The sequence below is a fragment of the Mirounga angustirostris genome, unplaced genomic scaffold (genome assembly GCF_029215605.1).
Source record: "Mirounga angustirostris isolate CCGP_5_RB_7025 unplaced genomic scaffold, mMirAng1.0.hap1 SCAF_15, whole genome shotgun sequence".
Taxonomy (NCBI): Eukaryota; Metazoa; Chordata; class Mammalia; order Carnivora; family Phocidae; genus Mirounga; species Mirounga angustirostris.
In genome coordinates, this window is record NW_026991723.1 from 80,399,339 (window position 1) to 80,423,325 (window position 23,987).

Sequence of the window (23,987 nt, forward strand, 5' to 3'; positions counted from 1 at the left end):
TCTACACACCACAACATGGGGATTGAACTCACAACCCCTAGACCAAGGATTGCATGCTCTACCGACTAAGCCAGTCAGGTGCCCCCTATTTGCTCATTTTAAAAAGAACCATAGTATATACATTCCACAACACCTTCTGAGAAGATCATTGTCTTAATCATTTTGGAGCTATAATTGAGGCATTTTTGAAATGCAAAATCAAATAGATAAGAAAAGCCATTTTGTCCAGCTGCCATCCTTGGTTACGATCTTTGGTAACCAGTGTCCAGCCGCATGGCCGGAGCCTGGGGTAGGGTCCACAGTTCTCTCTGCCCCTCTGATGACCAAAACTGGAGCTGCCCAGGGAGGTTGGGGGCCCCGGCACCAGCTTCTGCCCAGTCCTGCTTCTCCTTTCGTAGAGAACATGTCTGCACAAGAGCCCCCCTGAACCACCTTGGAGCCCCTCCAAGGACAGACCTGGAGACCAGCCAGGAGGGAAAGTGCTCCTGGGAAGGACATATTTATGGGAAGCAGAGACCACAGCATGCAGGCACACACATGCAAATGCTTGCAGGATGGCCAGATTGTCCAGGGTTTGAAGGGAAACTGGAAATCGGGATTGGATGTAGAATGTCTTGAGTTTTAGAATACATCATGAGCCAGAAACCAGACCCAAACTGGGTGAGTGTCCCCACAAACTATGTCTGTGGGCCATTATTTGTGACCTCCGATTAGAGCCTGGCACACCACATGCATGACCCAAGCAGATGCGCTAACGTCCTGCACACAGCTCACCCAGACTTTGCACATTGTATGTGCTTATCCAGGTGCAGACCTTGCAAGCACGTGACGGAGATGGGTCGTCAAACATTTACATATGCATGCTATCTCCAGGATGTCATTTTAATATGGTCACTTTCCAGCTGAGGAGACTGAGAGTCGGAGATCTCCAAAGTCGTGGAGCTCGTGGGTGGCTGGACTTGCATCCCAGGCTGCCTGACAGCAAAGTCGGTGTTCTGAATGGCCGGTGATACAAACTGCCTCCCAGATGTTTGTACTCCCAACTGAAATGCCCGCTAATCTGCATCCCTTGCTAAACTCAGCTCCCTGTGCTCAGGGACTGTGTTTTCTTTGTTGTTGCATTCCCACCCCCTAGCACTGTGCCCAGTGGAACATAGAAAGTGCTCAATAAGTACTTGGGGGGTTGCCCACAGGCAAACAAACAAGTGTGCCCATAGAGGCACATATAACCCGCGTACAGTCACGTAACTCCACCGTGCCTGGGAGCACCTGAACACTCAGAGTCCCACAGGAACACCACCCACCCCCATCCCCTACCTCCCAGGGCATCCAACCCAGCTGGGCCTCCCTGAGTCCCCCTGCCAGCCTTGCCCAAAGCCTTCACAAATTGTTTCCTGGAAATCTCAAGGCGGCTGTGGTGTTCTTTTCCCCTAACTCAGGAGACAACTCAGCAGTTTTGTTTTTCAAAGTCTGGGACTCATAAACCTGGAATCCTTGCTTCGTTTTTTTCCCACTAGAATTTTCCTTGGCTGGGTGCCTTTCGCCAGGGCCTTGGCCAAGAGGTTACACTCAGCATGCCCTCTGCCGGGCTCCATCCTCCCAACCCAGTGGGCAGTTGCAGAGAGTGAAAGAGGGGAGCTGCCTCAGGTACAATCACTTTACAGATGGGGAAACTGAGTCAGACGGTGCTAATGGGGAGAGGTTGGGGAAGGTAGGCTCATTCTAAGTATGTGCCAATGCATACTACTATTAACTACTTTGTAGTTTGTTTTTTTTTTAATTGTTGAAAATAATAAAAGAAGAAATAGCTTCCAGAGCTCAGACATGGCAGAGAAAGGCCCTCTGCTCTCACTGGCCTCTGTGTGGGCAAGTGTCAGGGGTTTGGGAAATTCATCAGATTCGACTTTATCCTTGAATCCCTATCACATTTAATTGGCAAGGAAACCAAGACACAGAGATGTTGGGGGGAAGGAGATGGAGGAATATTCTTGGAGCATCTGCTATGTGATAGCTATGCTTACGAATTCCCTCTTGCTTACTCTTCACAGCACCATTGTTGCCGAGGTAAGTGGTTCTGTTTCCATTTTACAGATTAACACATAGAGGCTGAGGGAGGTCTCAAGATTAGGTAAGGGTAAGGGGAAAGCTGGGATTTGAATCCAAACCTGCTGTTTTCTTGGCTTTGCAGCCTCCTGGATTTTTCCCATTTGGCTTCAAAAGGCCCAGGGTGAAGACTTTGTAGGCAGGCTCATGGAGGCAAGGTTTCCATGGCCCTCCTGCTCAGAAAGGGCCACCTCTCTCCTTGGCCTCTTCAAGAGGGCAGTCTGGGGCCATGGGGAGATGGGTTGAGCAGCCCCATCAAGCTTGAAGCTGAGGGCCTCAGGGCTGAAAGGAGGGTGCTGGGACTGGCAGCTGGGCCAAGTGCCCTTAACTAAGAGTAAAAACAGGATTGGATGGCTTTATAAACTGAACTCATGAGAAGTTCCAAAGGGCAAGGGTTTTCCTGGAAAAGAAAGCAAGTCCTGGAAGGTTTTTGTTTTGTTTTTCTTCTTAATGGGACCCGGGTTAATGACTCAAGGAAATGAGCACATTTCACCAAGAATTAGTCACTGCCCTTCTAAACCCATCGTCCATCTTGCTGCTCTGTTCAAAACCTTCAAAACTCATTTCCTGTAGGCAAAAATCCAAACCCCTTATCTTGTTCATTTTGGGTCTGGCTTGGCTTAATCTTTCACTTGTCTTGTTTAAACAAACTACCTAGTGGCGTCCGTACACATGTCCTTGATTCCACCACTGGACATTTAGTCATATAATTCCCTCTCTCTTTCATTTCAGCTTATGGATATCTTAGTCTTTCTTTAAGACCCAGCTCAGAGCTGCCTTCTCCGTGGATCCTTCCCTATGGTGTCCAACAGGAACTCGACTGCCTTGTGCTAACCTTATGGATACATGTTCTAGTTCTCCTAATAGACTGAAACTCTTGAGAAACACACACACATAGACACACACATGTACCCTTCATTACTGCTTAGCCGTATGGTGCTATAGAAAGAGCCTTGAGGCCCTCGGTGCTGCCAATAGATTAGAGTTGAACAAAGATTGTGTTGGAGTGAGCAAATGCATGTCTCCCTTTCGCGAGTCAAGAAAGGGGAGCTCTTTACACTTGGAACTAATATCACATTGTTAATTACCCTGAGAGAGAGAGAGAGAGAGATGCTCCACGGAGTCTACTCAGAGAGCTTAATGTGTGCTCACCTTGAGATGGGGAGATAGGTGGCCTGGCTTCTGACAGCCACCAGAGAGTCTAAAGGATGAGAGATGGGTGCCATCTTGGGCAAACAAGACAAAGGAGAGGTGGCACTGCTCAGATCAGCCTGAATGCCTCAAGATGGTTTGTGCAAAGGATGTTGTTCCCATGGACTAGAAGTTAGCCATGCGCTAGAAGAACTGATGTGAAGGCCTCTCAGGTGTGTCTAACGGGGTGGGGGCGGTGGGGGAGGCTAGCTGAAGGTATTGCTGGATTTTTAGGACGCAGAAGGAGTGAAGAATGGGATACAAGGCAGTGCCATGCCCACATAATGGGGAGGTCCTCAGGGCTTATGGGAGGAGTGTCTGAAAAATCCATGGATGTGTCTACACAAGAGTCAGCTTTAAAGCCATCATATGATAGCATTGGTCAGGTAGGATCTCTCCTGCTCTCCTTTCTTCTGCCTCTCCTCACCTCCCCAACCCCCCACCCCTATAGCCCTGGAGAAGTCAGAAGTCACATTTAGCAAACTGGGGAGAGAAGTCTGGGGAAAATAAAGAAGCAGCTGTCCATGCCCCTATTCCCAGCTGTAGGGGTCCCACCTGCAGCAAGCCCCAGTTGGAAGAAAAGATTGAATTTTAAATCAAATTTGGAATTTTGCTTTTGTATGGGACTGAGTTATTTATGAATAGAGTTTGTTTGGTGACTGACGTGATCACAGGACTTTTTATTTCCTGAGAGTGATCAGAAAAGTTGTAGGATGCGGGGCGCCTGGGTGGCTCAGTCATTAGGCGTCTGCCTTTGGCTCAGGTCATGATCCCAGGATCCTGGGATCGAGGCCCACATCGAGCCCTGCATTGAGCCCTACATCGGGCTCCCTACTCAGTGGGAAGCCTGCTTCTCCCTCTCCCACTCCCCCTGCTTGTGTTCCCTCTCTCTCTGTCTCTCTCTCTGTCAAACAAATAAATAAAATCTTAAAAAAAAAAAAAGTTGTAGGATGCTTGAGTTCTCATTAAAGGGCAGAGAAAGGGCATCTCCCCACTGGGGGGTTGGGAAACGAAATTAAGTTGATTTATGATTATCCACTGTGAGTCTTATTTACTCAATGTATTGATCCTCTTTGCTATTATAAAATGGGTTGGCTTCTTCGGTTATATTTTTCTAATGGGCGGTGTTTGCTTCTATCTTCCAAAGCAATTAAGTCCCTGTGCTCACTTTAGATAAAGTCGCTTAACAGCACTGAGATTTCAGCTGTGCTTCAGTCTTCAGATCCCTACCTTGACTGGATTTTAAGGAGCCTCATGTCCACAGGTCAATGGACTCGGTTATCAGTGGTCCTTTGTTGCACATTCCTATATGAAAATCAAATTCTGATTCTGATGTTCTATTATATGTAATAGACCTTAATTTATATCTCCCCTGTACCAGGTCTTGTGCTTAAGGGTACAGAGAGGAACAAGACACAGCCCCAGTCCTCAAAGTTCTCACTCACATAGGAATGAAGGGACATGGATAAGCCATCAGGACATTCAGTGTATGGTAGGTAAGTATTCCACACAAGTGTGTTTGCAGAGAATGACTTATTGGAGATTTTACCGAGCCTATCCCCTGATGCTGCCACAATGCTTGGCCTATGGTAGGCATTCTGCCCCAGGCCATGCACTTATTTTGCAAAGGCCAGCTCTTCCAGGAAGACTTCCTGGCTTAGTTCTACTTCCACCCCGATTGCTTCTTCACTCTGCCATCTCAGCACTTTGCAATTCAGCCTTGCGTTCACTTACCCTGGAGCTGTAAATGTATTGAACAAACATAACCTGCATGATGCAGTGACATGCAACTTATCCCAGGCCGTTCCAAAGAGTTGGAACTGGGATCTGAATCAGACGGTTTGACACCTGCTTCTCACCCACAGACAGTCATTACAGAATGGCAATCACGGGGCCCTGTGTGTGTAACACTATCATAAGCATTTTTCCAGGTTCCTACCTAGTCTTTATAATGACTCCCTTCAGAGGCGTCATAATATTTCATAGAATGTGTGTAATCATTTCTACCTCTTCAGGCCATCACTTTGTATATCGTACTTAATGTATCGTCACTAGCTTATGGTGCATTGCTTTATTTACCACAAGCTTAGACTCATGTATCCGATCGCTGCTTGATAGCTCTACATGGGTATCTACAAGACTTCTCATGGAAACATAACAAGCTCTTCTCCTATCCTCTTCTAGATGGCTTCCCAGGGCTGCCAGAACAGAGTATCACACATTGGATGGCTTAAAACAACAAAAATTTATTCTCCCACAGTTCAGGAGATTAGAAGTCTGAACTCGAGGTGTCGGCAGGATGGGTGCCTTCTGAGGGCTCTGCTGGAGAACCTTTGCTCTGCCTCTCCCTAGCTTCTGATGACGAGCCGGCAGTTGCAATCTCTGTCCCGTCCTCATGTGGCTGGCGTTCCTCAAGTGTCCGTGTCTTCACGTGCTATTCTCCTCCGTGTGTGTGGGTCTCTGTCTCTGTGTCCGAATTTCTCTCTTCTCATAAGGACACCAGTCATGTTGGGTGTAAGGGCCTACCCTACTCCAGTATGACCTCATCTTACCTTGACTGATTATATCGATTAGACCCTATTTCCAAAAAAGGTCACATTCTGCAGTGCCAGGGGTTAGGATTTCAACTTACCTTTTTCAGGGGGACACAGTTCAACCCATAACATCTTCCCTTCTCATTTCCTAAATTTTTATCTTCTCTGGTCTTCCCTAACTGTATAATTGGCAGCTGTAGTAGCTCAAGTCAAGAATCCGTGAATAATCCTTGATTTCTCTGCCTTCATTACCCCCATCCCAGTTCCTTCAACAAACCCATTTAGCCATGCCTCTAAAAATATCCTGAATCTAGCATTTCTCTTCATCTCCATTTCTACCACTCTAGTTCAAGCTACTATCACTTTTCACCAAAATAGCTGCAATAGCTCTAACTGGTCTCCCTGCCCCTTTCTCATCTATAATCTGGTCGCATGCCCTTGCTTAGTACTAACTATTGAATTAAGTTCAAACATCTCACCCGTGCTTACAAAATACTAGTGATCTGCCCCTCCCCCACCTCTGAATTCATTTCGGATCACTTTCTTTCTTTGATCAGCCTTCTTGAAGCTCCCTGGACCACCAGCCTCCTGTTCTGGAACCTTAAACGGCTGCTCCTTCTCATCATGAGAATCTCAGCTTTAGAGGTCATCTTATTTACTGACATTTAAGAGATCTTCCCTGACCCCGTAATCAAGAGCAGCCACCCAGTTATTCTCCACCACAGACCCTTATTTTAATTCTCTGCAGATAATTTTGTAAATAGATTATTTTTCCTCATTTATGTAGGTATTTGTTGTCTTTTCCCACAGCTCTAATTCCCAGGAGAGCAGGGACCTTGTTTATCTTGGTTACACCATCTGAAACTGTGTCTGGCACACAGGAGGAACTCAATAAATATTTATTAAATGAATAGTTAATCCTGCACAGACGATCTTTGTGTAGGAACCTTCCCCCCTACTTTTGGAAATTTATTGTAAATAATCCAACAGGAGGAGGATTACTGGATCAAGGGATAGACACATATTTTGGCTCTTGAAATGTATTGTCAAAGTGGTTTGCAAAGACGTGAGGTCAGTTTTCATTTGTCGGGCAACTTCTTGACTCCCAAGGGCCAAGGTAGTGATGTCTGGTGTGTGGGGCAGGGAGGGAGGGCGGGTGAGAGCTGCTGCCCCCGGTGGGCTGAGGCAGTAGCAGCAGGGACCAGCCATCAGCAGGCCCCTCATTCTGGTGCCTGTCAGGAGGGTCCACAGCCTGGCCTCGCAGGCCTGCCCGGGCAGCACACACAGGGGGAATCATCTGCTGCATGAACGTGGGTGTAGCTGTGGGAGCTAGGGTGAGCCGAAGGGCTGGCAAGTACACCTGCTCTTCTGCACAGTGAGGCCTAATTCTGGAGGCCAGGTTGGGAAGCAACGAGGGTGTGGAGGCCGAGGACACAAAGTGGGGCTTGGACCAGGTATTGGAGGCCCTGGTCTCCAATACCAGGTTATTTCTGGATTGGAGCTTTTCTGCTTAGCACAGGGAGTCTGGGACTTTAGGTGTTTGAGATATCTATGCATAAACCTCCAGGAACAGAGAGACCTGTTTTATGCAGTTCTGCGCACAGCCAGGCCCATTCAGCAGTGCCCTGCCCCATCTCCTAGAATTGCTATAAGAGCTAAAACAGTAGATATGTTGTAAGGGGCTCAGAATAGTGCCTGGCACATAATAGGCATCATCCAAGTGTTGGCCATTCTTAGTCCTAGCCTGCACTCCTCATGGGACTGTAAGCTTCCTGATGGCAGAAACTATATCTGAGGCAGAACAGTCTACTGCTAATAAGTCAGGCTGCCTGAGTTCTAAATCCCGGCTCCAACAAGCTGAATGATCTTGGGCAAATTACTTAACCTCTCTGTTCCTTAGTTTACTCCTCTGTAAAATGGAAATAGTACCAGCCTCACTGGGTTGTTAGTGGACTCAGTGAGTTGATGAGTGTAAAAAATACAGAACAGTGCCTAACATATAGACAGCACTTAGTGGGTGAATGGATTTAATAAACGCCTGGATCTGCCCTGAGCATATTCTGCAAGGGCAGCCTACTTTACCTTCAGTGATCTCCTACCTTCTCTTTTTTTCTTAAGACCTCTTTCTCATGGCTTCCCTGTGTTTCTCTTGCTCCCAGAATCCTTCAGGCTTTCCTGCTACCCATTCCTGAAAGGCCTGTGCACAACTGCTCTTAACTGAAGTCTTGGTTATTAGGGCGTTACTTCCGTTCATGCAAAAATCCTGACTTTATAGGACACTCTCGAACCTTGTTATGTCTGAGAACCTGCACCGTAGGCATCACCTGGGAGATGAGGAATCTCAGGCAACTTCAGACCTAAAGAATCAGAATCTGCCCTCCCACAAGCTCCAAAACAATATTTCTTAAACTTTGATGTGCCTATGCTTTTCCTGGAGATCTTTTTAAAATGTAGATTTCTAGGCTCCACTCAGAGTTTCTGTTCAGTAGGTCTGAGGTGAGGCCTGAGAATTTGCATTTCTAACGGTGATGGGGATGCTGCTGGTCAGGGGATGGCACTTGGTGAAGCACTGCCCTAAGACTGACAGCCTCCAGGATCAAAGGAAGGAGGCCTCATAGGAAGATGGGAAAATCTGAGGCACTGGGGGAGATCACTTTTTAAGATAGTGGACCCCTTGCCAGTCTTTTAAAAGCGTATCGGGCAGTCTCTGCCTGTGGTATCTTAGCACAAAAATGCTTTCGGTTATTAATGATATTTTCCATATTTGTCCAAAATTCTACAGCTTAAAATTCTTTCATGTGTTTGATCTTATTTCATCCTGCAACAATCCTGTAAATTGAGCTGGGAGAATCTCACTTCATTTCCAAAACAGAGAACTGAGGCACAGAGAGCTCTGAGAGGTAGAAATCCCAAAGCCAGGGGTGCCTGGGTGGCTCAGTCTTTAAAGCGTCTGCCTTCGGCTCAGGTCACGATCCCAGGGTCCTGGGATCGAGCCCCGCATTGGGCTCCCTGCTCAGCGGGAAGCCTGCTTCTCCTTCTCCCACTCCCCCTGCTTGGGTTCCCTCTTTTGCTGTCTCTCTGTCAAATAAATAAATAAAATCTTTAAAAAAAAAAAAAGAAAGAAATCCCACAGCCAGCTGGCTGCCGTTGGCCCCCACAGACTGTGCCCCCTGGGCTGGCACTTGGGTACTATTTCTAATCCTTGCCACCCTCCAAGGCTGATAATGCTACTCTGTCTTCATAGAGGGGCAAACTGAGAGACTTGCTGAGGTTCAAGAACATTCCCAAGGTCACAAGCAATGGCAGTTCTTACTTCTTCATCATATCACTTCCCCGTAGTAACAAGTCCTGTCTCTGTCTCTTACACACACACACACACACACACACACACACAGCAGCCAAACCAAAGAGCTATTTTTCATTTCCACACTCAGCATTTAATTAATGAGCAGGCCACATGCTGGCCTTTTGCCTTTAGCAGTGAAGGAGATGGCAGGAGGAGGGTTGGATGCTGACCAACCCTGCCCCAAGGCCCCAGCAGACCCAGGAACCCTCCTTTCTACTTTCTCCTCCTACTCTGGGCATATCTCCTTTCTCCTTCTCTGTTCTCAGAGAATTCAAGTTCAGTCCTGGCTCTAATTTCTGAAAGATTCTCTGTTTGGAAAAAAATTTATGAAGCTAAGTAATTCTTTCCTCAGTCCTGATTTCTCTTGCCTTAGTCAGCTTCAGCCACCACCCCCTTTCCATCTACCCTCCAAAACACCAACACAAAACACATAAAACACAGACAGACACACCCAACCACCCAAGCTTCAGCCAAACAGAAAACCCTCTTTCTAGGATAGTTCTGACTTCTTGTATCTCATCTGTTGAAAATGTTAGCCTTGGACCCCACCTGGGGCTCTGGTCTCTGTTTGCCTGTTAGGTCCCACTGGTAGGAGGAGACGCCAGGTGCTAATATGAGGTTCTGGCCCTGATTCCCCTGTGGGAGACCTGATGAGCCCCTGCTCCTTCCTGGCCTGTTTCCTCATCAATGAAATGGGGAGAGGTTGATTGGATGATCTCTAGGAAATCAGATCAAGACTGAGCCGAGCCACCTTGATGCCCCTCCAGGAGACCTTTAAACTTCCATATGTTATGATTATACATAGGAGGTTCACAAGGGAGGAAACATCAACTCTATTGGCAAATTCAAGTCCTTTGAGGGGACGTGGGGAGACCTGTCCACTGAGAGTTCTTCAAATTGTGTTGTATCCATGTGGAAAATGACCTCAGGTAACATTTTGCAGAGTTGATCTCTGGGGCTGCCTCCCTTCATTTTTGTACACCCTGTGTTCCCACTGCCCCCGTGCGCTGTACCCAGAGCTCTCGTCGGCCACACTCTGCCCCACCTGTGCCCTGAGATAATACTACCCCTCCGGTATGTGAGAAGGCCATCCAGCTCAGAGGCTAGGAGCCTGGGCCCCTGGGTCTAGAAGATGCCCTACCACTTATGAAGGTGTGTGACCTAGGGCAAGTTAACCTCCCAGATCCTCAGCTGTTTTCTTCCTAAAAGTAAGAATGATGACAATCATCACAGGGTTGTGAAATGTCGATAGATGCTCCACGTAATGCAATCTGCATGATGCCAGGCAAGAAATGTGTTAAATTCATCATCCATCTTGTGCCAGGGTTGTATTATTAACCACCCCAAGTTACATTTGCCGTGCCAGGCACTGTGCCCATCACTTTATATGCATGGTCTGTATTATCTCACTTAAGTCTCACAGAAATCCTCTAAAGTGGGAATTATTAGTACTCCCCATTTTTCAAATGTGAAAATGGAGGCTTTAGGAAGTAAAGTGGACATTTTTGTTTCTCTTAATGACCTCTCAGAGCTGAAGGCACGTTGGATGTTATCGGGGCAAACCTCCCACACTGAATGTCTCCCGTACCACTCCTGGAAGGGGCTAGTGATTGGGCACTTGGTCCCTCCCAGAGAGCCTCCTCTGTCTTGGAACAGCTCTGGCTATAAGAAAATGCTTCTTTGGAGGGAGCCAAAAACGATTTTTTTGTAACCTCCTCTCATTTACACGGTGGAAAGAACGCTGGGCTAAGAGTCAGATGCCTCGGGCTTGTGTCCCAAACCTCCCACTTAACAGGGTTCTGACCACCAGCTAGCTGCTCCTCTGGGTCAGTTTTCCCAGATGAAAATGAAGGAATTGGATGAGAGGAGCTCTAGGTCCTTCTTGGTTTGGACATTTCAGGATCATATAATTCATGACTGTGTGTATAATGCACACATATCTGATTATAATGATGGAAACAGTGAAGGAGCAGACCCTGTGTTCCAAGGAACAGATCTGCCTTTGCCAACATGTCTGTCAGGGTGGGGACCCTGCCAGCTGAGAAGAATCCAGAAGGTTCTGAGAAATGGAGTTCTCATCTTGTCTTAAAATAAACCCCTCCCTCCCTCCTTCCCTTCCCTCTCCTCTTCTCCTCTACCTTCTCTCCTCCATTCCTTTCTTCCTCCTCAATTCCTTTCTGATTCAGAACCATAAAGGAATATTTCAACCTCCAATCAAAGTTAAAGATCATGTCATGTCCCTGGTGACACGTTTCTCACATCGCACTGAGTATGCAGAATCAGTGTGTTTTCAGGAGTAGGGAGACCTATGGAAACATGATGCAGAGCTGCCTTGTGTCTGTGGGAGTCTCTCCGATCTGGCTGATGGAGTCCCAGCTCCTGAGGCGGTCCTCAGGCCCACGCGCTGGACTTTCACAGGGGCTTCTGAAATTGGATGCAAATCTGTGCGTCGTTTGTGTGTGTGCATTTTCTAGGAAAAAAGGGCCTGTGAGAGAGAAGACAGGGGGTGCTAGACTGGGAGCTGGGCTTGGTGACCCTAGGAGTTGACCTTGTTGGTATTCAGAGTCAGGCTGTGCTGACATCACAGAACACAAAGACATCACATCAGACAAAATGGATCAAGATGAGGGGGGAAAAAAAAGAGACTTTTCCATAATCATGTTTGAGTAGAAAATAAGACAAGAACATTATCCAAACCACAAAAATGACCAAACATCCCCCCTTTGCTGGCCAATGTGAGTGACTGCTACTTCTTTTCCTTCTAGTTAGATAAGAATTCAGATACTCAATCATAGGATTACTCCTGCTTCCTGACAGCGTCCAATCCAGAGCAAAGCCCTGCTTCCTTAAACCCTCCCTAAAATAATCCATCACAAGCCCAAATCCTGTAAGAAATCCTAACATCCTTTTCTGAGAAGCTCCATGGTTCCCATGGTGTGCGTTCTCTTTCACTGCAGAGGTGAAAAGCTCTGCTTTGTTCACTTGCCCCATCTCTCGCCTGATATACTGCAATAACCTCCTACTGTCATCCCTCTGCTCAAAACCTTGCAGTGGCTCCCCTTTCCCTCTGAGTACAGCTACTGCCCTTCCATGACCTGCGTGATCTGGTCCCTGTGCCCTCGCTGGCCTCCTCTCCACCACCCTCCCAAGTGGCTCACTCTACATCTGTTACACCAGCCTCCTGCCTCCTCTTGTAAGACACTGGGCACGCTCCTGCTTCAGGTGCGGGAACATGGAGCTCCCTCTGCCCAGAACACTCGTCCCATAGGTGGTCACATGGCTCCCTCTTTCACCACCTCCAAGTCTCTGCTCAGGTCTCACTTTGAAGCCTACTCTGACCAGATCCTTCTATTTAAAACTGCAACCACACCCTCGACCACTCCCCAGCTCCCTTACTCTGCTCTCCTCTTCTTTTCCCCATAGCTCTATCCCCTTCAAATAGTCAGGGTCAGGGGGCGCCTGGGTGGCTCAGTCGTTAAGCGTCTGCCTTCGGCTCAGGTCATGATCCCAGGGTCCTGGGATCGAGCCCCGCATCGGGCTCCCTGCTCGGTGGGAAGCCTGCTTCTTCCACTCCCCCTGCTTGTGTTCCCTCTCTCGCTGTATCTCTCTCTGTCAAATAAATAAATAAAATCTTAAAAAAAAAAAAATAATAATTTAAAACAGTCAGGGTCAGACGCCTAACTACTGTCTTTATTGTTCAAGTTGTGTCTCCCCAGCTGGAATCTAAGTCCCACAAGGGTGGGGATCTAGGTACCAAGTGCCTAGAATTGGGCTTGGCCTACAATTACTAATCAAGACATATTTGTTGGATGTTGCTGAATAAACTAGCATCACGGAGGCTGGAAAGTAAGACTGAACATGACTTTGGCTCAGCATCCCTCACTGAGAAATATGGAGTGAGGCTGCCTGCCTTAAGCTTGGCTCATTGTCAATTTCACATATTTTCTTAAGACAGAGTTTCCTAAACGTCAATCTTGTACATGCCAACCTCCTGATTTTTGCCCTAAGAACAACCTATGCTTTTGTTTACTTAAAACTTTTCCTTAAATAGACTTACTTTTTGACAAATACATTTATTTTCAAAGAAAATTGTATATCACAGCTTTGAGGTACTAGTTGTATTTTTTCTAATACATGTTAAAATAAACATATAGCTGAATCACTATATCATATACCTGAAACTAATATAACACTGTATGTTAACTAACTGGAATTAAAATAAAAACTTAAAAAAATTAAACATATGGCTATTAAATGAATAGTGTTCATTTGTAGCACCTAAATCTTATTACCCCAGTGGAAGCCTGCCTATGCTTTTCCCTTCAACCGCAAAGATCCTTCTGCCGCCCTCTACCTACGCAAATCCTATGTGCCCTTCTTCAGGCCTCAGGAAGCCCCCCCAGCTCTCGCACTCACTCACTTCGCTGAGCTCCCACCATACTCACAGAAAAAAAATACATGTCATGCTTACACACCATGTGGTTCTGTTTTGTTTCACAACATAAGATTATAAAATATCTTCTTAGAGCTATAGAAAGGCATTTGAGTATTAACTCCCTTTTTTTTCAGGCCACCAAAGAGATGAAGAGGCTTGCCCCAAGTCCCTGCGGGGGCAAAGTCAAGACTAGAACTTGGACCTTCTGATGCCCCATCCTCAGTGGGAATCTGCAAGCAATGAGTCCCTTTAATGTGTTCAGCATTGTGCCCAGGACAGGAGATAGTGTTGGGAACAGAACAGATCCAGACTTGACCACACAGAGCTTACAGTGGTGCTAGGAAGCTGTACACTAAATAAACGATTATACGTGCCTAAATAAGTAGTTGCAAGTGCCTTGGAAGAGAAATGCAGGGTTCGGTAGGGACCCCATCCTATTTGGAGGATTGTGAAAGTCTCACTAAAGTAGTATGTTTAAATGCATAAGAGTCAGCTGAAGAGGAGCTGGTGGATTTCTAAATGGTACCAGGTTAACTCAGAAAGGTTTGATTTGTTGTTTGAAACCTGCAGTGCTTCAGGGTTAATTAGACCACTGTGGCCCAATCTACTTGCCACGGGGCTCACGGAGAGGGCTACCAGCAGCTCAGAGACTCTGGTGCCTCTGAGCACTGCATTCAGCAAGAAGGTGACAGGAGATGCTTCAGGTCTACTCTGGGAGCCGGGGGGCAGTGGGCCTCACTCCTTGCTGGCAGAGTTTGGGCATATTGGACACATGGGTTGTTTTTGCCAAGGGAGTGCCTACAACGTGAGCTTTGACATTAACAAAAATAAATTCTTAGCTTCTGGAAGTGGAAAATCTTAGTATTACTTACAAGGCACACTGTAAACCTTATGTCGTTTCACCTAAGTGGTAAAATGCAGATTTTTCAAGAAGGGAATGCATTTCAGTCACTGCCACTATTATATCCAGAGTTTATCTTCATGTTTCCTTGTGAGATTTCAGTGGAGCTGGTTAAACTCTACCTAAGAAACTCCAGCCGCATCCTACATTGGTCTTAGAAAATTAAACCTGACAAGCAATGTGGTGGTGTAATGATGTAGAAGAGGGACATGTGTGGACTGAGAGCAAGTGGGCTTTGGTCTCCAACTCCGCCTTTTACTAGGCTGGAAAAATGACTTAACTCTTCTGAGCTTCAATGTCCTCAACCATAAAGTGGGGTTAATAAAAATCCCTGCACCTCGTGAGGTTCTTGAGACAGGAAATGGGACTCTAGGTGAAAATTCTTTCATGAGATCTAAAGTGCTTACAAAATGTCACTTAAAAATGAACGTCCTATTACAAATCCTCTTCTAAAGTTCAAACAGGCTCAGAGACCAGAGCAAAGGTCTCCTGATTCCCACTCGGTTTCTCTTCCCCAGGTTGCTGCACTGCGGCTTCCCTTCCCAGGCTAGAAAGTCTTGGCAAGAGCAAGTCCCTGGGGGAAATGACTAGATGCTGCGAGGGAGGGGCAGGGAGGAGTGGGATCCCCACGAGGGTGAGGAGAGGGCACTGGGAGGGGAGGGGCCAGGGCAGACGCTCCTACCTTCTCAGTTTGCAGAAGGCTCTGACATTAGGCCTTGTCAGGTCTCCGTTGCTGCCTCTGTCCACCTTTCAATTCACCCGTCTGTGTGGTTGAAGAGGCCCTAGCATAAAATAACAGGCTTTTTTGCTTTTTTGAAAATTTTGAAAGCAAAGTCAGGTTTTAATGATCAGTATTCTGTTCCTTGGTATTTTCTTTCAAGCAAAGGCCATGTTATTGTAAGATACTACATTTCAATGGAGCTATTCTTTCGTCCCCAGCAAACATTCCTGAGTGGCAGGTTTTAGGAGACGTTCCAATTTTTATTGCTTCTGGTGTCCGATAACCTTGGAATGAGTATCTGTCTCCATGCCCCCCAAGGCCATGTTATTTCAGAAAGTTACAGCTCTTAAAATTGTTCTTTAATAAAAGCAAGTGCCACTAATTCTAAGTAAAGTGAGCTTTCCAAATAAGACCAACTGAGAATGTTTAAAAGAAAAAAAAAGAAAAGGAAGACACTTCAACAACAGGAGTCCACAGTGAAAACTGTGCATAGTTGAACTACTTCAGGGGTTTTCACAGCCATTTAAAAAGATGTCATCAGCAAACTCATTCAAATTTGCCAAGAATGCTGAGCATGATGGGCACGTTGTATCTGTAGGCCAATATTCAATCCAGGTCGAGGAATCTAAAGGATAGATGTACCTGCCAAGAAAAAAGGATGATGAAACTGTTGTGGTGATGGCCACAGATAGAGAAGAGCTGAATTCCACGGAGCTCAGGCTGCTCAGCCTGCTTAATCCCTGTGAGGCCACACTGTCAGCCAGGCTCTGCCTCACTGGCCTCCCCCTGGGAAGGACCACAAACCCCCAAATCTCAGGAAACTGCTTGGGGCTCCCATGATTAAAGGCAGGAACAGTGTCTCTTTCAAGATCTATTTTTTAAAAAGAGACAATAAGATGCATATTTAAACATTTCTCTCTTTACAAACAGAACCGTCCAAGAACTTATTGAGGGGGGCAGATGTGGTATAGAGGGGGATGGATGAGCGCCTTCAGAAGCATCCTCAGACCCAGGTCCTCAGTTGGTTTATCCATCAGTGAGTGCTCAGCCGCCCTCATGGTTTTAAGTGGTTCTTCGTTTTAAATTCATATTGTTTCATTGCTTCTTGGCCTTATGGCTAAGATCAAGTGTAAATTCACATTATTGCATTTATGCTCCTAATGGTTTGTTGGTTAACAGCAGGACATATAAGAAACAAGTAATTAAGGATAAATGACACCTAGTTTTGAAGGAAAGATCAGAGACTCCAAAATGACTTACTTGAAACTGAAATTGTATTTTATCTGGAGGGCTTCTTTACCCATAATTAAATACTGTCTTCCTCTTTCCAGGTCAGCGTTAGCACACGTGGCCTTTTTAATGAAGGTGATTTCAGAGACTTTCTCGACAACAGCTTCGCCTGAGAGGCACACAAGTAAGATTATCACATTCATGTTAGGATATTACAAGTATAAACTCTTAACAATTCCAGTTCCTCATGGCTAGTTATTAATGAGTATAAACCTATATTGAGTGGCTATTGGAGAGTGACAATGTCCATATGGTTAAGACTGCCATTTGTTGGCTGTGTGGCCCTGGGCAAATGAGGTTCAGACCCATCATCTGGAAAGTTGGGAATGACAATAAAACCCACTTGTAGAACTGTTGTGAATATAGGAGAAGTGCTTACAACACAGCAAGCACGGTATAAGTGCTTCTTATCCTTACTCCTGTAGAACCAGGAATTAAAAGAACTTCTCTAAAGTTGAACACTAATCCCCAAATGTTATACAGCAAAATAAAAAAGTATTTGGTAGCTGGCAATGGATGACTTTGTAGAGAAGTGCAGGATATGCACTTGGGAGGATTTGAAAGAGGATAACTTTGGGATTCCCAAAGAACTCAGGAGTCGTCAAGAAGCTGGCTCCGTCACCTCGAATGCATTCTTCCTCTGTTGTCCTGTTGCATTTCTACCCATCTTGAAACACATCTTCAATTCTCGAGGTATCCAGTAAACACTCCTGGATGTTCTTTGTCATAAATATCTCTGTCTCCCCCTTACTCCCATTATACTTGAATTTCTATCACAATGTTTCATTCCATATATCTGTCTTCAGCTAGGCTGGAAACTTCTTGAGGCAGGGACTGGGTCTGACTCATTGCTATAGATTTGGGACTGATGATCAGTTATTTAACTCTGACAGAGTTATCCTAATTGTTAAATCCTGAAAAACTTCTGAACGTATACTTAATAGTAACTGCATATATGGTAAACTTTAATTAGTAATATTTAACAAGGGTGCACACATCAGTTTGAGCTGATTTTCTTATACTCTCCCGATGACCATTAAGACATGACTGCCCCGGGCAGCAATATCTAAGAGCATCCCCAGCACTGTTTACCAGTTCAGCCCCTGTCATGGTAAACAGTGTGGCTGCTGGAGCCTTATCATTATTTTTAAAAGCCTTTTGTTATAGAAAATCTCAAGCATATTCAGAAGAGGGACTAGTTAATTAACCTCAGCTTCCACAATCACTGATCTTTTTTCCATTTATATCTTCACTCCAAGCACCCTATGTTTTAGGGGAAACACCAATTATCATTATCCTTGAACTGCGTGGTTGTCCTCTGTTCTAAGTAGTTTAGTTTTTAGGTTGGCTTATTGTTTGTGTGCAGCAATTCTTGGGGTAAGTGGTAAATGTTTGATGTTCTGATATTTATATAAATTCCAAATTTGTATATATTAAAAAATGGACACCCAGAATGAAGAGATAATAAAATATGCAAACATTTCTTAACATTTCCTTTTAAATATCATAAATATGAATCTTCTGAATGGACAGGAGAACAAAGAAGAGATGATATTGATAAAGAACTACAGCTTGGGAATCATCTGATACTGCACAACATTCAGAACAGCCTGGGATGTCTTCTGATACTATGCAAGAATTGGTACAATAGAAGACAAATAATTTGTATTTCTGGAATGAAAAGCACTTGATTATTTCAGTAAAAATAGGAATGGTTTATTCTTTCTTCCTTACAATGTGAAAGATGGATGCAAATGGTGCTCAAAAGTTAGACTGTGAAAAGATCAGAGTGCTAAACACCTATTTTGGTCAGAATAACAATCATGATTCAGATAAAGAAAATTTGTGATCATCAATGAGAAAAAAATAGAATAACATCACAAATCAATTTCATACAGTAAAACATTTGAAATAATAAAAACCAGAAAAACATTTTTATCAGAGTATCCATCAAGCAAATAAAGATTTAGAAAGTATTATTAGAATCTAACTCTAGTCTATGGCTAAAAATGATGAAGAATTTTCATACTTGAAACACCTGATAGAATTTCAAAAGAGAAGAAAATCAGTATAAACATAAAGTTGCAATTTAGATTTATGGTCCTACTTATTGCAAAATTTAAACCTACTGAAATGAGAACACAACTTTTTGGAAAATATAAATAAGGTGATAAAATTTCAATCATTGAGAAAATCAACTAAAAAAAGATCTTTAAAATAACATAAAATAAAAAATTGGGGACTTTGAAGACCACTTAATGGGTTTTGTTGATTTCAAGGTACTGGAAGGAACAACTGAACAACATATCAAACTGTTTGTGAGAGAAAGGAGTCAATGAGGAATATTTATGTGAACACCTTATCGGTACAAATAGATTGCCAGGGAAGAGTCAGGCTTCAGCAAGAATTCTGAAGTTCCCAGCTGTTCAATTTGGTGTTGACTGAATTACCTGTCAAGCAGGTATCAAGTGTCTCTGGACACTACAAAGATAGGAGCCAAGCAAAATCTCACTTTAAATATTGTCTTCATAAATTCAGTGTTTACTACTGCATATCTAGGCAGAAGTAAGTAATAATAGGAAAAGCTTTAAAAATTGCAATAATGAAAAAAATTATGATAATGAAAACAGGAAAAATATTGGGATTTTGACAGGCAGCTGGTAGTGCAAGGATCACAAAGGCAGTTTGGAAATTATATCAAGCTTGCTTGGTTCACTTAGATAGATACTGTGATATCAGAGCAAATATTTAGAAAGTGGATAGATTTCAGATATGCTTTTTGGTGATTTGCTCATGATAGTCTAGCAATTATGTCAATACTATCTTCAGATGTTCAAGAAAATATATTTCAACTTTAATAAGTTCACAGATTAGGGAATGAATAATGAAATTGTGTAAAAATAAAGGAAACTATGAAAGTGGAGCAAGAGCTTTTGACAAAATCAAGAATGATTACAAATTTGATATAAAACAAAATAAAATCAATTTAAGGGAAAAGATAATTATATGAAAATGTTTTTGTTTTAATGGCAAAAGTAAAAAATTTGATGAACTTTTAAGTTTTTAAAAAAAATTCTGAATCCTAAAACTTTGTCTATGGTGTTTGTAAAACTCTCAAGGGCAATAAAAGTTAAGAAAATTAGGAAAACTAAATATTCAATAAATTTTCAAATTTCAAAAAATTCAATAAATCGTTGTCATGATTCAGCTGATAATAGAGATACACTGAATACATAAAAATGTCAGACAGTGTCCAAAGGACTAGAAACATTTTGAATGTAATTACTACCAATTTAGCAGAAGCTGATAGAGACTTCAGGACCATGAACGATATTGTTGCTATTAGGAGAAATTACTTATTGAGATTATAGGTTGTGTAAAGACTATAAATTCAATAAAGATGTAATCAGAAAAGTTTGATGTGGTTCCTTATTGTCAAATCCAAGCTCAGACAGGGGCAATCCTGTAGTGAGTCAAGCAAAATAAGACTGACAATTTCTAAAAATAAAAAACTTATTTGGAATTATTATAATGATCTAATGAATCATTTGTGTGACAATTTACATAATTTGACAAGCAGTTTTATAATATTTACAGCTTAGTTTAATTAGAGAATACAAGGGAACATATTTTAAAATGTTTTATATGTTATTTTACATGTGAATTCATTTTATTATGTTGGTTAGTTAATAAAAGTCTCATTTATCCTTACATGGCATCCAACCTACAGCTTTGTACTTCATGGACGCTCTTAACTGGTTTCCCTGTTTCTACTCCTGATCCCCCCCACAAAAGAAACCAGAATGATCTTTTAAAACCATAAATCAGATCATGTTGTTTGCGTACCTCAAACCTTTTATTAACTTCCCTTTGGAATTCCAGAATAAAATCCAAATTTCTTGCCATGCCTTATAAATCCCTGTACAACCCAGCTCCTGCCTACCTCTTGGCTTCATCTCATACTAGGTTCTTCAGCTCCCTGGTGGTGCCAGGTTACTTGCCATCTCAGGGCCTTTGCATATTCAGTTCCCTCTCTACTCCACCCCTTTAAGAATGGCTAACTCCTGATACCACCCCCAAAACACGCCATCTGTTATCACAGTGAAGGAGTTTCCCACATTAATTACGTGTCTCAAATATAGTACTTGTTATGATTTGTAATTGTTTAATTTGTTTGTTCATTTTCTTTCTTCTTTTTTTTAAAATGTATCTCCTCAAACAGAATATAGACGTTATGAAGGCAAGAACTCTGGCTGTGTTATTCAAGTTGTATTCTCTGTGACTAATATAATGCCTAGTCTACCAACATAATGTCTCATTAATGGCACATAGTAAGTACTAAATATTTGTTGAGTGAAAGAATGAATGAATGAATTCTCACCAGCTTTGTAGATATCCAGGAGGGTTGCAGTGTACTTAATAAAGACATTTTCTTCAGTGATAGATGTGATACGAACTTTATAAGCTGGTAGAAGAAACAACATAAGAATTCATGCTTAATATCGCTAATGCCATGTCCAGCAGAAGTCAGAGTTTGTCAAACAAATGAGAAATGTAGCATACCAAGCTCTTACGGGCACACTGAGGTAAATCTCATTTCTTCCAAAAAGCCTTCCTAAACACTCTCAATCTGACTCTACTGATCATGACTAATGATTCATTCTAGGAATCATTAGACCTAGCCACTGTTATAGAACAGGCTGATTAGGATAACAGCAGCATTAAATTAAAAGACAGAAGCACACTAAACAAACAAAATATGCCTTTGTCAGACGTAAAGTTCAGATTCTGATCCTTTAAGTTAGTGGGGTCATGCCCATAGGGAACATGGAAGAGCCCCTTCCTTTTCCATTTGCCCACAGAGGGGCCTTTATCTATCATTCAGGCCTGCCCTATGGGCCTCCTGTTCCCTTGTCTTGATTCCTTGGATACCTCCAATGGCTCTGATCTTTGGATTTTGATAGGATTTGGTCTTCTGACGCATCTTTGCTGGGATTGGCAGCTATCTGACACGAGACATTCTCTATCCTGTTTTCTCTTCATTCAGGCATCGATTTTTAATCCATGGTATTTGATCTCAGTTTTGGGATGAGCAGCTTGAAGGGACCTATCCCTTCTATGTAACCTAAGAAAAGATTCTCTTATTTTTGTTTTTGATGGGGTTGAAGTGAATGACCTAAAAGGTTTGTCCATTTTTGAGATTCCAGCTAGCTAGATGAATGAATGAACTCACTGTGCCAGAACCAAAGGTCAAGTGAATTAGTAGCCTAAAACAGATTTTAACATGTCCTGAATAGGAGCGCCTGGGTGGCCCAGTTAGTTAGGTGTCTGCCTTTGGCTCAGGTCACGATCTCAGGGTCCTGAGATTGAGCCCCACATCAGGCTTCCTGCTCAGCAGAGGAGTCGGCTTCTCCCTCTCCCTCTGCCTCTCCCACAACCGCCCCCTACCCTCACCCATGCTCTCTTCTGCTCACTCTCTCTCTCTCAAATGAATAAGTAAACTCTTAAAAAAAAAAATGAATTCTATGGAAAGACTATAAACCATACCCAATTTATTCTGATGGCTATATTTCCAGTAAGTGAGATCGGTGTAATATAATGGAAAAAATATTGGAGACCAGGATGCATCCTAGTTTTACTACTTAATTCCTGCATGACTTTGAACAAATTATTTAATCTCCCTGAGCCTCAGTTTCTTCACTGGCAAAATACAGATAATCCTCTGTTACCTCAAAGAGGTCTTATGAGACCCCAATGAGAAACCATATATAAAAGCAGTCAGTAAACAGAAAGTGCTGAATTAACTGTACTTACCACCTTTCATTTATAAATAATACCCTACTTTCATATACACACACACAAAAGGTTTGAGATCATGTACAATATACTCTCTTTCTCTCTCTCTCTCTTAAAAAAAAGAAAATGAAGCCAGAAATAAACATTAGAAACCAATTATGATATGGTTTCACTCTTATGTAGAATATAAGAAACAGGGCAGAGGACTGCAGGGGAAGGGAGGGGGAAACAGAATGGGAAGTCATCAGAGAGGGAGAAAAACTGTGGGAGACTCTTAACTATAGCAAACAAACTGAGGGTTGCTGGAGGGAAGGTGGTGGGAGGGATGGGGTAATTGGGTGATGGGCATTAAGGAGGGCACCTGATGTGATGAGCACTGGGTGTTATATACAAAACTGATAAATTATTGAACACTACATCTGAAACTAATGATGTACTATAAGTTGGCTAATTGAATTTAAATTAAAAAAAGAAAGACAAAAAAAGGTTAATATCCAAAATATATAAGGAACTTACACACACACACACACACACACACAAGAAAAAAAAGAAAACAAAGGAGCTAATTCTCTGAATTTAAGACAAGACTACAACTGTACTTGGGCATCTGATACAGCTCTGAATCCTGGACAACCAGAAGGAGATGCTCCTTTTGAAGTGGAAGATTGCAATTCTGCATATATTTAAAATGAGTTAGTATTGATATTTTTACCTTGTCTTTGAAGGGAGTTTGAAAAATTCTAAGCCCCCAAACCACCTTTGTCTCTGCCTCTGCTCAACTGACTGGAAGAATAGTGAAATCTTACACCTTCGTGGTTTCTCATAAGTTCTCTTTGAATATATTTTAGTTCAGTATGTTTAATTCGATGGGCTCTGTTGGAGCAAAGTGTCTCAGCTGGGTGTGTACATCACTCACTTTTATTTATTTATTTTTTATTTCTTTTTTTTTAAAGATTTTATTTATTTATTTGAGACAGAGAGAATGAGAGAGAGAGAGCACATGAGAGGGGGGAGGGTCAGAGGCAGAAGCAGGCTCCCTGCTGAGCAGGGAGCCTGATGCGGGACTCGATCCAGGGACTCCAGGATCATGACCTGAGCCGAAGGCAGTCACTTAACCAACTGAGCTACCCAGGCGCCCCATCACTCACTTTTAAATGAAAGTCACATTTCTTTGCTGAAGGATAAATAATTTTGCATGTGAATGTTAAAAATCGATGGCATTTTCCTTCAAGGGAACACATGGCATGTAGTATCCAAATAGTCACTATGAAAAGTTGTTGATCTCTCTAACAGATCATGTTTTCATAAAATTTTATGTTTAATGGAACTCTATATAGAAACTTTGAACTTACCATAGGCAATGTCTGGTTTACATGCTGTTTCTTTTCTAGTATCTGCAGAGATTGTCAGATCCAGTTCTGTCTGCATTTGTCCGCAGTCAGCTGGATTTTGTGAAAAATGGCAAAAGTTAGGTTAACATAAAGAGGCAGACACTCCCTTTGGCAGTAAACACAGTTTTCATAAGCCCTGACAATCCAGTATAATCTTACAAATGCCATTTTCTCCTCTTCCATAAAGTGAAACATTATATAAAGCAAAAAGAAAACAAAATAAACAAAAACAAAATCTTGGACATGAAGTTTAGAATGGGTTGTCACTCCACATTCAGT

The 23,987-nt window shown here is 43.2% G+C and overlaps 1 protein-coding gene and 1 long non-coding RNA gene across 2 annotated transcripts in view; one reads left to right on the forward strand and one right to left on the reverse strand.

Annotated features, from left to right (window-relative positions):
* Positions 1-23,987, reverse strand: part of C5 (complement C5) — a 115,843-nt gene that overhangs the window by 8,311 nt on the left and 83,545 nt on the right. The window contains exons 38-41 of the mRNA XM_064579704.1: positions 23,670-23,759; positions 20,903-20,986; positions 16,492-16,630; positions 15,193-15,873 (exon numbers count right to left, since the gene is read on the reverse strand). Of these exons, the coding sequence (XP_064435774.1) occupies positions 15,735-15,873; positions 16,492-16,630; positions 20,903-20,986; positions 23,670-23,759 (452 nt within the window). The 3' untranslated portion in view covers positions 15,193-15,734. The remainder of the gene's footprint in view (positions 1-15,192; positions 15,874-16,491; positions 16,631-20,902; positions 20,987-23,669; positions 23,760-23,987) is intronic.
* Positions 1,658-19,871, forward strand: LOC123849958 (uncharacterized). The gene is made up of 4 exons (XR_010407803.1): positions 1,658-2,064; positions 4,676-4,790; positions 16,563-16,645; positions 18,055-19,871. It is a non-coding gene; the product is annotated as an uncharacterized LOC123849958 (long non-coding RNA).